This window comes from Haliotis rubra, unplaced genomic scaffold (assembly GCF_003918875.1).
Source record: "Haliotis rubra isolate DU_JTF1 unplaced genomic scaffold, ASM391887v1 Scf71, whole genome shotgun sequence".
In the NCBI taxonomy this organism is placed as follows: domain Eukaryota; kingdom Metazoa; phylum Mollusca; class Gastropoda; order Lepetellida; family Haliotidae; genus Haliotis; species Haliotis rubra.
Genome location: NW_025767424.1, coordinates 43,206 through 55,673, shown reverse-complemented (window position 1 = coordinate 55,673; position 12,468 = coordinate 43,206). Strand labels below are relative to the sequence as shown.

General features: G+C 42.2%; 1 protein-coding gene across 1 annotated transcript; it reads right to left on the bottom strand.

Annotated features, from left to right (window-relative positions):
* Positions 1-1,293: 1,293 nt before the first annotated feature.
* Positions 1,294-11,860, bottom strand: LOC124259119. Its single transcript, XM_046693213.1, has 2 exons — positions 11,743-11,860; positions 1,294-4,100 (listed from the first exon to the last, which is right to left on the bottom strand). The coding sequence occupies exon 2, from the start codon at positions 3,703-3,705 to the stop codon at positions 2,704-2,706; it is 1,002 nt and encodes a 333-aa protein (XP_046549169.1). The 5' UTR covers positions 3,706-4,100; positions 11,743-11,860; the 3' UTR covers positions 1,294-2,703.
* Between the last annotated feature and the right edge of the window lie 608 nt (positions 11,861-12,468).

Below are 12,468 nucleotides of genomic sequence, written 5' to 3'. Positions count from 1 at the left end.
CGAACTGTAAATGAGCTTTATCACACCCTGAATAATAAACGACTCTACTGTTTTGCAATGTGTGTTTGGCACGACCGAACGTGTCAATTGTTGAATATACAGGTCCTGCTTACATAAATGAAACTTCTGCTTCGTGCATTTACGAAAAGACTTGCCCCGGCTTCACAAGTTAAAGTGTCAAGATGGATTGCATGAGTGCATTCAAACGTACAACAGCGACCCATTCAGCCAGAGTAATGGCGCTTTATGATGTTCCAACTAAAACTGCAGCAACATTACGCCGAGGAACGCCATCACTGTTAGGCTATTGCTACAAGCCGACAACTTAACACATCCTCATCTACTACCCATGCTAGTGTCAAATTAAGACGTCAAGGTGTGAATATAATTAATCTCAATTACCTGCCGAACAAATTCCGGATTATATAAATGAGTGAGTATGGTTTTACGCAGCTTTTAGCAATATTCCAGCAATATCACGGCGGAGGACACCAGATATAGGCTTCACATATTGAACCCATGAGGGGAATCGGACCTGGGTCTTAAGCGTGACGAACGAACGCTTTAACCATCAGGCTACCCCACCGCCAACAGATTATATAAGGATGGGAAATAATGATATGATGAATGGATCACGGGAAAATTAGCGATGACACCCGGTGTTCCCGAAAAGGGTAAGAAGATCACAATTTCATGATGTGACAAGAAGTTGGATGTTTGGAGGTGGTAGCGCATGCTCATATCTTTAACGTTACGTAAAATATCTAAATCGACACATGATTGTGGGACGTGTAGTTAATAAAACAAAATATCAATAATACACAAATACTAATATCATATTGAGATGGTATAATGGCATGACCATGATATTGTTTATTTTGAAGTATATCAATTAATATACATATAAATTATATAAATGAACAATGCGATCAACGAGACAGATGTATCCTTGCCACATGGCACAACATAACACATGATAAATAGTGTAACACATGGTAAATATGTAACTAAACAACGCTACACTTTTGGTTGTTTGATTGACTTGGTGATGCATATTTGCCGAAAATGAGTGGGCTAGTGAGTTTAATTTTACGCCGCTTTAAGAAATATTCCAGCAATATCACGGCGGGATACAAAAGAAATGGGCGTCACACATTGTACCCATGTGGGGAATCGAACCCGGGTCTTTAGGCTTGACGAGCGACGCTTTACTGACTGACTGAGTTTAGTTTTACGCCGCTTTTAGCAATATCCCAGCAATATCACGGCGGGGGACACCAGAAATTGGCTTAACACATTGTGCCCATGTGGGGAATCGAACCCGGGTCTTCGGCGTGACGAGCCAACGCTTTAACCACTAGGCTACTCCACCGCCCCTATTTGCGGAAAAAGACCTCAAGCTCTCTGTTGACAGTGAAAGGATTCGTACAACTGTCGATATGTAGCATGTCACTTGTAGACACTATTATTAAACATTAATGCTTAATTAATAGTAATAATTCTTCTTTCAACGGGTGAAAATGTACATACAAGCAAGAGTAATAAACTTATTTTCAACAGCTGTTACGTTTACAATTCAATATCAGAGAGCAATACGTGTACTGGTTTCGGTTCTATGGAAACATGAACGCAAACATAATTTGTCAACCATTCAAATGCCAGGTGATCACTTGTAATATATTTATTTCACCATAAGTGCTAAACTCCGGCACGGGTTCGTCCAGAAATTTCTTAAAACTCCTCTTTAAATCCACTTTATAAACAACACTCCAACGTTTGTTCACAACAGTTTCCATGTTTACATTTTGATTAAATGTAACGTTATAGTCTCTGCAAATCTTCAGTAGCACTACATCCGTCTGTACTAATCGCTGACAAGTCGACAAAAACTCGTCAAATATTTTGATTACTAGTTAAAAGAGGTTGCAATGGTTATTAAATTGATGGACATAGCCTAAAATTTGATGAGCCATTTCCAGAATAACCAGGAACCGCCATAACTTGAACAATATATACCTGCACATGATATCAAGTGGCGTATGTCTGTCCTCTAAGGGTACTGTTTCCATGGAAATGATCCACTGTAAAGAGCGTACCAGAAAGACACCACGGGACGTCGTAGTATACAACTTTCAATCTGCTCACGGATGGAAGAAATTGGAAGCACGAGGTCTCACAACAATTCCTAATCGATCATCTAGGGTATTCCATCTTCGTTCTATTCTGATAAACACCCTGGACCGATTAACAGGTTTTTTTTCTGAATGGGAGAGGATTGGTTTATGCCGATTTTAGCAATATTCCAGCAATATGACGATCGGGGACACGGGCTTCAAACATTATATCCATGTGGGAATTGAACCCGGGACTTTGCCATTACGAGCAAGAGCTTAAACCAGTTGACTAACACACTTCACATTTGTTCTGAATTACAAAATATCAAATTAAACAATTTCATTGAAAGAGGGGAATTTTATGCAAAGATAATAAGATAGATGGCGTGTCAATTTCTAAAGAAACGACGGGTCCAGGGTATATATCATTATAGATATGCGTCACGATACACTGCTTTATCGAGGGTGGCAGTTACTATGTCCCTTGAAGTTGTACGTATAAACATCACAGTCACGTTCCGCCAATGTTCCTTGAGCACTTCCTAAATGTCCAAAACAACTTACGTCGTTTACGTTGTCGTAGGCAGGGTTACGAGGCAGCGTTGGATCTCCGTACTGGGTAATCTTTCATGAAACTCTGCACTCTAACTTGTACCCTGCTGCGGGCGGTTTCATTCTCCCTCATCTTATCGTCTCTAGCCATCTGTCTAGCCGCCGTTATAGACATAGGCGACTTTTGAGTTCTAGTCAGATGGTTTCGCCAATCGACTGCGGACATCGTTGGACGCCTTTGGTTAAGGATCTCCGACAGTCCGGCATTTCGTCCCGGTGACGGTGACGCAGATGAACGACGTGGAGGGTAGAGATTCGGTGATGGGGATCGCGACGGAGCTGGGGAGAGAGAAACTGTGGAGGAAGGCATGTCGTTAAAGGCGCTATGTCTACGAATAGCTTGGGGGAGGGCTCGACGAGGATCCCTTCTTTTCGCCGCTTGCGCTCGAAGAATCTTTTTAGTAATGTCAGATGTATCTCTTTCCCATTCATACTTGGGAGTAGCGCGGCCAGAAATATCAGTTCTTTCGGAACCAGAATCCGAATGTCTGTCCGAATCGTCCCAGCTTGAAAGCTGCAACGTCAGTGCCGGAAGTCGACGTGAGGGACTGCTTTGCGGTCGGGGCGGAAGTGACGTCAGGGAATCAGACACAACAGACGACACACTTTCTCTACGATTACTACTCCTGTCCATCGCCGACTGAGGTCTTTTGAACCTTCTAGCCCGTCTACTGACGATCCTTTCTCCGTACATAAAGCAGGGCTCATTGTCCTCGTCCTCAGACTCGTCCTCGGACTCGGATTTCAGTTTCTCCTTCTCGGGGGACATTCCTTCCGGACTCTTCCCACTGGAACTCTGGATGTAGTCCAAAGACACGGACACCATCCTGATGTCCTGATTGGTCAGCCTCACCTGGTGGACCTTCTGCTTCTCCAGGAGATAGAGTTTCCCATGGAGACGGCTCTGCTCGATGTTGTTGATGCGGTAAGCCCGCTGGACACGAGAACTGCTGTAACTTGGATTTTCTCTGGCAGGCATTGTCAAGTCATTAAAAACTTACAAATATTTCAAATCAACCAATTTCCAAAGACATTTGTACCATCTGGGTAGCAGGTGGGTGAACAAGCAGCGTCTCAATCAAGGTAATCTTTGATCAACATCCTCTTCATCACGGAACCGTTAGGATCAACACGTTCATCTGCCCCATCAGAATGCATCAGTGGTTATCCTCATTTTTCGATTCACAGAGACGTTTCATTTGCGGGATGTGCTCCTTTTACCAACGTCTATTGAACACGCACCATCGGTGAATACTGAAACTCCCGCAGTACATCCGTGGCTACTGAAAGCTGAGGTGTGCAGGAGGTGTCTGAAGTAAATCGAGATCTAGACGTCGATCCGTCCAGCGCCAGATCTTACAGCTCAGGTCACACCTGTCAATAAAAGAGGATTACTACGCATTAGCATTAGTGGCAAAATACAAACGAATTAACGGGTCAATAAGATCATGTCAGTTTTAACAGCACGGGGGTGTTGTGTTATTGAGGATTATGTGCTGTCCCAGATACATAAGCATATGGAGCAGACTTTACTCTAGATGGCCACACCGGGTTAAGTCCGCTTAAGCTTATTAAACGCACTAGATTGTGATTATGACGTTATTAAGCAGATGGAAACTGACGAGTCCGACGTAACAGCAGTTTGTTGGCATTACTTCTACCTCAGTTGTTTGTTGACAGCCTTCTGGACGCTGCATATAGTGGGTGCACGTTCGCTGAATCGTCAGTCCTAATTTATCCATTTAATAACATGGATACATATTTCACCAGTCCAATGAGAACATTTTTTTCTGAACCTTTTGTGAATAAACCAGCTTATGTGATATCTTCAGTAAATAGTATTTCAGTTGATGTGAGTGAGTGAGTTGGGTTTTGCGCCGCCTTTAGCAGTATTCCAGCAATAACACGCCGGGGGACACCAGAAATGGCCTTCACACATTTTACCCATGTGGGGAATCGAACCCTGGTCTTCGGCGTGACGAGCGGACTCTTTAACCACTGGGCTACCCCACCACCCCTCAGCTGATGGACGGCGTGATTGGTTACTGTTGGATGCAAGTGATACATGTACAAGACGGTGGGCAGACAATAAGCCCACTGGGATAAAAAGCCCTCGGACAAAAAAAACCTAGGCTAAATGCCCCCAGGACAAAAATTTCAACCCATAGGATAAAACACCCTCGGTGTATATTTTGAGTTGACAGGTGATAACATGATGTTTTCTAAGCAATTCCTCCCACTGCTGATAGTTGTTACAGGCTCCTCGGTGACGATGTTGTTATTTTAACAATGGAATGAAGTCTGCTAAATGTTGTTTCAGAGAACTGGCTTAAATTGGTCACTTCCTCTTATGTTTGATTTCGTTGGGCAGGTACTCATTGTGGTATGTCAATGAACATGGTGTTTATTAAGATGGTCTATTAAGATGGTCAGCGCTATTATTATTTAAATAAATTGCTGATTTCCTGCTACCTTCTTTAAAGTTTGGAATCCAGCGGCCGGCTATTGGTGACGGTGTTCACAGCATTCGCTTTTGACTGGTATAGGACACAATATTAGACTGGTAAGAACTGTAGTACAAGTATCAACTGCACAACTGCATTATGTGCTTGGTGATTTACATTTGTGAAGTATGTGCTATTACATATGCTATTTAATGTTATATTATATTGTATTCATGTGGGAATGAAAAAAAGATTTGTTGGTATTCTTTTGCATTTCTTCATTGAGGACCCGTTGTCCTACCCATTGAGGGTTTTTTGTCATGGGGGCATTTAGCCTAGGGGTGTTTTGTCTGAGGGTGTTATGTCCTTGTGGCCCTATTGTCCTACCACCGTACAAGACATGTATTGATGAAATCAAGGCATACGAGTAATGGAAAACAGAGGATAATGATCATGGAGATTTTTGGATGCAAACCCACAATCAGCTGATTATCAACTGCTGTAGCAAAGGAAGTTGTGTTTAAACCATTGCCCTTTAAATTATCGGTATTATGGGGACAAAGTTCAAAAGGTGTTCCATCGGGTTGATATGTGTCAAATTATGGATAATAACCAGGTGAATGATCTTGAAGGAGCAAGAATAAACTTTAAACGTCGTATAAAGAAATTGAATAGAACAGAGGAAGTTACCCATAAAACGTGTCATGTATTCATGTTCGTCCAAATTCTAAATGCCTTCCAAAACTTCTGACAAATGACTAAACCCTCCCACTGCCACTAGAAAGTTGCACGATTCAGACTATATCATAAGCATGTGTTCATGGACCATTTTCAGACAGCGATGATACCAAGTGTTCGCGAAAAGCTGAGCGTATACTGTCCCACCTGTAGCGGGTGTAGGCAAAGGCAAGTCAATCGTTGACTGAAAACGCGCTAACAATTAGTCAGGTAAAATCAGGCAATTGCATCAGGCGTTAGTTTTCCTTGAGCGTCAAATTGTGAAGATTTGGAACACAATCGCCATAAATGCTTGAACCACTTGGTAACCCAACAAGGCCTAAATCTTTACATGAACATAGCTATTTGAATCTGTCTAATTATTCAAATGGAAACCAGTAGTTTGTGTTTGAGATAAACTAGACACAGAGCACACACCAGTGGCTGCTTAAAGACGTTAAGTCTGACCTGGGCTCTATGTGTCTGTCATACAGAACACAAATGCTACACATACACAAGTATTGATGGCGTACAGGAGCAGTACGATTGACTGTAACAATGACCAGTGAAAGGCAGTCAGTATTAATGATGGTCGTATCAAGATCGATTGAACTATTACACTAGCAACCTACAGCGGCTGTCGGGACAAACATATACCGTATAATATGATCTTATCGGGATACCTTATTAATATGTCACACCGACTGAAAACCTGACCGAATATGGAAGCATGCCAAGGGGTTTTATATACAGAGTAGGTTTGTGAGGGTACACAGACAACTACAGATGTGTTGTGTCCATGAATGAAGGAGGGGACAAATGAACGAATGAGAGAGAGAGAGAGAGGGAGAGGAGAGAGAGAGAGAGGAGGGAGGGAGGAGGGAGGAGAGAGGAGGGAGAGGAGGGAGAGGGAGGGAGGGAGGAGAGAGGAGAGAGAGAGAGAGGAGAGAGAGAGGGAGGGAGGGGGGAGGGAGGGAGAGAGAGAGGGAGGGAGAGAGAGAGAGGGAGAGGGAGAGAGGGAGGGAGGAGAGGGAGGGGGAGGGGAGGGAGGGGGAGGAGAGGGAGAGAGGGAGGAGAGGAGAGAGAGAGAGAGAGAGAGAGAGAGAGAGAGAGAGAGAGAGAGAGAGAGAGAGAGAGAGAGAGAGAGAGAGAGAGAGAGAGAGAGAACAAACGAGGGAAAGGGAGAAAAGGCAAGTATGGTGAGATCCGTTGGTGAGATCAGTTGTTTGAAGGATCCGGTTTTCATTATTTCCAAGAAAACTAAGGACGACATCCACAATAAGAGTAGTTGCGTCATCGCATATTGACCATATTTAACTGGTTTTCTATATTGCCTTTTTAACTCATAAATCTAGAATTAAAAGGTTCATTTAATGAGACTGGGACCTTGAACAAGAATTGTCCATATGTACTGTCAACAACGATGAAGCCTGGTCCTAATGCATGTTAGTGAATCTACTTTCTGTACTCCAAGCTTTGGAAATGGTATGTTAGACTGTATCGCAGTCCCTGAACCGTATTATTTCCCTTCCTCACATCCCGTTCTGCAATGTCAAAGTCCTAAATGAATTAAGTGTAGATTTCCTAACGTTCTCATTCTCCCTTCTCACTGGGGCTGGTTTCAATTTGATAGGAATTATTTGATTTTATTAAAATAATAATCAGAGTGTATATTGTAAGCGTTAGTCTAACTTTATGTCTGAGATGCTCCATATAATGAATTGTTCCAACCTTTCCTTACACTGAGCTAAGGGCTGTCCATTGTTGTTGTCCTAAAGATTGAAGTAGGATGATATTCCATTAAGGACTGTGCCACAATGTAACGAGTCGTACCCAACAACTGCAAAACCTGCCTTGAAATATGTGTGCGTTACTTCCAGTTATGCAACATGCTGTGTACTATTCGGTAAGTGAGTGAGTTTAGTTTTACGCCGCACTCAGCAATATTCCAGCTACATGGCGGTGATCTGTAAATAGTCGAGTCTGGACCAGACAATCCAGTGATCAGCAGCATGAGCGTCGATCTACGCAATTGGGATACAATGACATGTGTCAACCAAGACAGCGAGCCTGACCACCCGATCCCGTTACTCGCCTCTTACGACAAGCATGGGTTACTGAAGAGCAATACTAACCTTAATCTTCACGGGTCAGATTATGAACCTAGAAATGATAATCGATCACATGACTTTCCGGATTCATCAGTCTGGGTATACAACAATGCATGTATAAATACCAGGATAGCTTGAATTCGTTTTGTCGAGCCGAAAAGGATCTCAAGAAATATATTTTGGTTTGGAATTACTGTATGTCTCTAACTCCTGTAAATAAAATGACAAAATTATTTTCATAGACATAGACACTCTTTGTTGAAGGCAGAATCCGTTATCTGATTCCGAATTTAGCATGTGTTTAAGTATCACTGTCAAATAGTGATGATACCGGGTGTCTTAAACACTGGTGGCACCAGTCACGTGCAAAAGCGCGAACCAGTGATTGGCATAATTGACCAACTTGCATTTGATAAAATCATAGTTGCAAAATTAAAATTATAAACGCGTTAATACTGACCCAAATTATATGATGACAAGAAATCAGTTTTATATATGACGCCAATATAATACTTTAGTGACGCTTTATCTATTATTTACAAAGCTTTTCATTTGATGCAGCTGTACACTGGTATTATACATATGAGGCAAGATATAACTAAGAGCGTTATATGCGGCAACACAACTATCTCTATGGGTTATGGGTTAAGATACGGGGTGCACTTTAAAATCTAGTCTATGTTAGTAAAGGAGCAGTGGGTTAGCCTCGTGGTTAAAGCGTTGGCTCGTCACGCCGAAGACCCGTGTTCGATTTCCCACATGAGTACAATGTGTTAAGCCCATTTCTGGTGTCCCCTGCTGTGATATTGCTGGAATATTGCTAAAAGCAGCATAAAACTAAACTCACTCACTCACTCACTCACTCACTCACTATGTTACTAATATTTGACGTAAGTCACAGTTTAGCAAGCAAGCTGTGATATACTAGTATATAGATAATAACGTTGGGAAATTATTGTTTGAATGATTTGAACCAAACTCGCTAAAACTACACGAACCAGTTGGCCAGCCTAGACAACCCACCCCCTCCCGAACCCCCTCATATTCCCTAAGGGCAACGTAACCTACCTGTCTAAACAACGTCCCGAGTGATCACAAAAACGAAGCGTCCACTATGCTCCTAGGCCTGTTGTCCATTCCCCACACACTGGAGAGAAGGGTCGACCTGACACAATATAACTCCTGTGTCTTAACAGTGGCGGGCGTGCCCCACTCAGTGAACGACTTATACAGTCACAGTAAAACTCTCACTCGTGTGAGCTATTGGCGGCAGTAAGCTCTCTTATTGATAACAGATCGATCAAATATCGACTTTGTTATCTCTGACACTTGAAGCAGGTGTGCGTTCGCTAAACGACCGGCTCTAGACGTTTATGTTGGTTTGATAGTAACCCTAGTGTACGGACATGCAATTTGAATAAATTCGAAAAGGTTGACGTAATGGATTATGGAAATTGGGAAAAATGACAATAAAGACATGCCTGTTAAGGTAACTGAGATTTCGAGTATTAGGCTCGTTCACTGTCCTTGATGTCTAAATTGCGTTTTAAGCCCTTGGCTTTATGGGGAAATCTATATAAAAATAGTCCCTGTGTGTAAAAGCGTGAATAATCTGACAATGAAATGAATCAGAATTTGAGGATATATTAAATTGATGACAAGGCTAGACTGGCGAATTAGCATGTTTGTATATTCATCTTGCACAAGCAGGCATGACGCAGGCATATAGCTATTAACTTTTCGTTACCAATTCAAACGAGATAATAGCTGTACGCTGAGCGTGTAGGCCTGTAAGAAACATGTAGAGAGAAAAGAAGCGAGGGACTGGAGGTTGGTTGACTCGAATAAGTATGTTTGGCTTTTCCTTTGTTATTTTACGCCGTGCTTGCAGTTTCCAAGTATATTTGTATCTACATGAAATTTTTAAATGAGTGAGAGAGTGTGAGTTATATATATATTCAAACAACATCGCGTCGGGGGACACAATAAATGGGCGTTACTCATGGTACCGGTACCGATGTGGGTGATCGCATATGGACCCGGGGCGTGACGAGTGGCACTGCGTTAACCCTAGGCTACCCTACTCCTCGTAAATAGGCCCAGAAAATAAGGGGTTGATATCATGAACAACATCAAACGTCATCGTAATACAATATGACATCAGCAACATTACCGACCACAACGAGTTCTCACAGGGCTGCTCTAATGTAACATATATGTGTCACTACGTAGCTTGTCTGCTTGTTGTTAAACTCTACACTTGTCCCGCTATATCACAGCGGTTTGTAAATAATCCAGTATGGACCAGGCAATCCAGTGATTGACATCATGAGCAACGATACACGTAACTGGGATACGATGGCATGCATCAACCGAGTCCGCGAGTCTGACCATCCGATCCCGTTAGAAGCCTTTTAATTACTACAAGCATGGGTTGCTGAAAACGAAGTCTAACCCGAATCTTCACGGTTATGTCACTGCATAGATGGTGAAGACTATCGTGTTCTGGGGCGGTGGGGTAGCCTAGTGGTTAAAGCGTTGGCTCGTCACGCCGAAGACCCGGGTTCGAATCCCCACATGGGTACATTGTGTGAAGCTCATTTCTGGTGTCCCCCGCCGTGATATTGCTGGAATATTGCTAAAAGCGGCGTAAAACCAAACGCACTCACTATCGTGTTCTGTTGCCTTGGCGTCTTCGTTCCTGAAGGGTAAGCTGTACGGTAACCGGATACTGGTAATATATTGCAACGTCTTCCTCAACTGTCGCATGAAAAAGGTCGCCATGCGACCCAACTGGACCGTATGTTACAGGTCAAGCAAAGACTCCTGTCTCATGGAAGTAGCTCTTATTAATAAGTCCTCTATCTTTTCAGTTTGTATATGAATATGCCTTTCTTTCACATTTCCATGATGTCGCGAAAACGGACATACAAATATTACATTAAGCCCTCTGGTCGGCGGTGGCAGAAAAATGGTAATTCTGAGAATTATATACTCATGCCAATAATGGTTGTCACCCCCCCCTCCCCAACCCCAACCCCACACACACCCCACATCCCACCCACACCCCTCTCCAATAAAAAATTGAAGGGGGTGACAACCATTATTGGCATGAGTATACATGACATTGTGTAAATCTCTTAAGGTGTAAGGGGGTGTCAAACGCTGTATATTTCTGTTGTAACTTAATACCAGAGTTAAAATGACGGATCTTATTCAACAAAGCAGCTATCGACATCTCTTTCACATGCATCGTAATAAATACATAGTTAATATATTGGGGTGGTGTTAAGAGATACAAAAGTTCATCAATTAAATAACGCAATCATTTATGCTGAATAGTTTGAATATGTAACAATTCCTCGTGCAACACAAATGTCATTATTCATTTGAATATTCCTACTGAATGACATTAAACATACAACTAGAATGGACACGTGTAACGGTAAAATTGATTAACTTTAATGATATGAAATATCAAATACTGTATGTTTTTGTTCAAATAGCAGAGCGTGATAGCTACCTCAATCCTATCCGGGACAGGTAAACAAATATACACTCCAGACAAACACTGAGGCATGCTTGTGACATACATGGGTGGATAAAATAGCTAGCAAATACACGGCCAGTCATACATATGTCTGAAATCCTTACCCACACAGAAAGGGTATCCGACCTTGTTCTCGAAGCATTTCAAGAAAATATATGCATACACAAAACCGAAAATAAACAAAACTAAATTACCTTTGAACAGCTATTTCGTTTGTGATAAAACCTCGTCTCAAATCTGCAGTGGCATATTCACTACCGAAGAAGCTATGTCCCTCAGCAGTAATCCGCTTCTTGTCAACTTAGTTATTCCGTATCCGTATATGTTTGAATCTCGTTTTCACTGTTACCCGACACTCGCTGATAAGGCGAACACACGACTCCGCCAAAAGATATCTATCTTTAGAAACACTTTGTTGCCTACTTCGCGTAGTATAACCTACTAACTCAAGCCTATCGTATTCTTTATTACCAATAGCTTGTCTCATACAGAAGACAATTGAAAAGCACCGCTGCTAATGCTCAACTTCTATATTTCATGGATACCGGTTACCGTTTCAGCATATTCCTGTTTGTATGGGACACCGTCGATAGTCAGGCTGGGAAGAAAGGGGAGAGCATTGAACAGTGCTCGGGTTACTATTGTTTTCGTTGTCGGGGTGAGAGCTGATGACTGGGGTACATTCACAGGCGTGACTCGCTTTCAGATTGGATTGTATAGTGTGTAGTGTTGTAAAACAGGTTCCATTATTTACACTGTGAGCTATTTAGTTGTCAGATTGCACGCTTAGTGTACAATTGAATACGATCATATCTTAATATTTCCATATTGACAGTTTGGTGGTTACTTTACTTATTCTTATTATCGGAATAATAGTTTCCATGGTGATTCTTGGAGTGTTTCTCAAAACCTCAAAGCCG

Bases quoted from the DNA above. Each gene is read 5' to 3' on its own strand.
- LOC124259119 (XM_046693213.1), bottom strand. From the start codon at position 3,705: ATGCCTGCCAGAGAAAATCCAAGTTACAGCAGTTCTCGTGTCCAGCGG.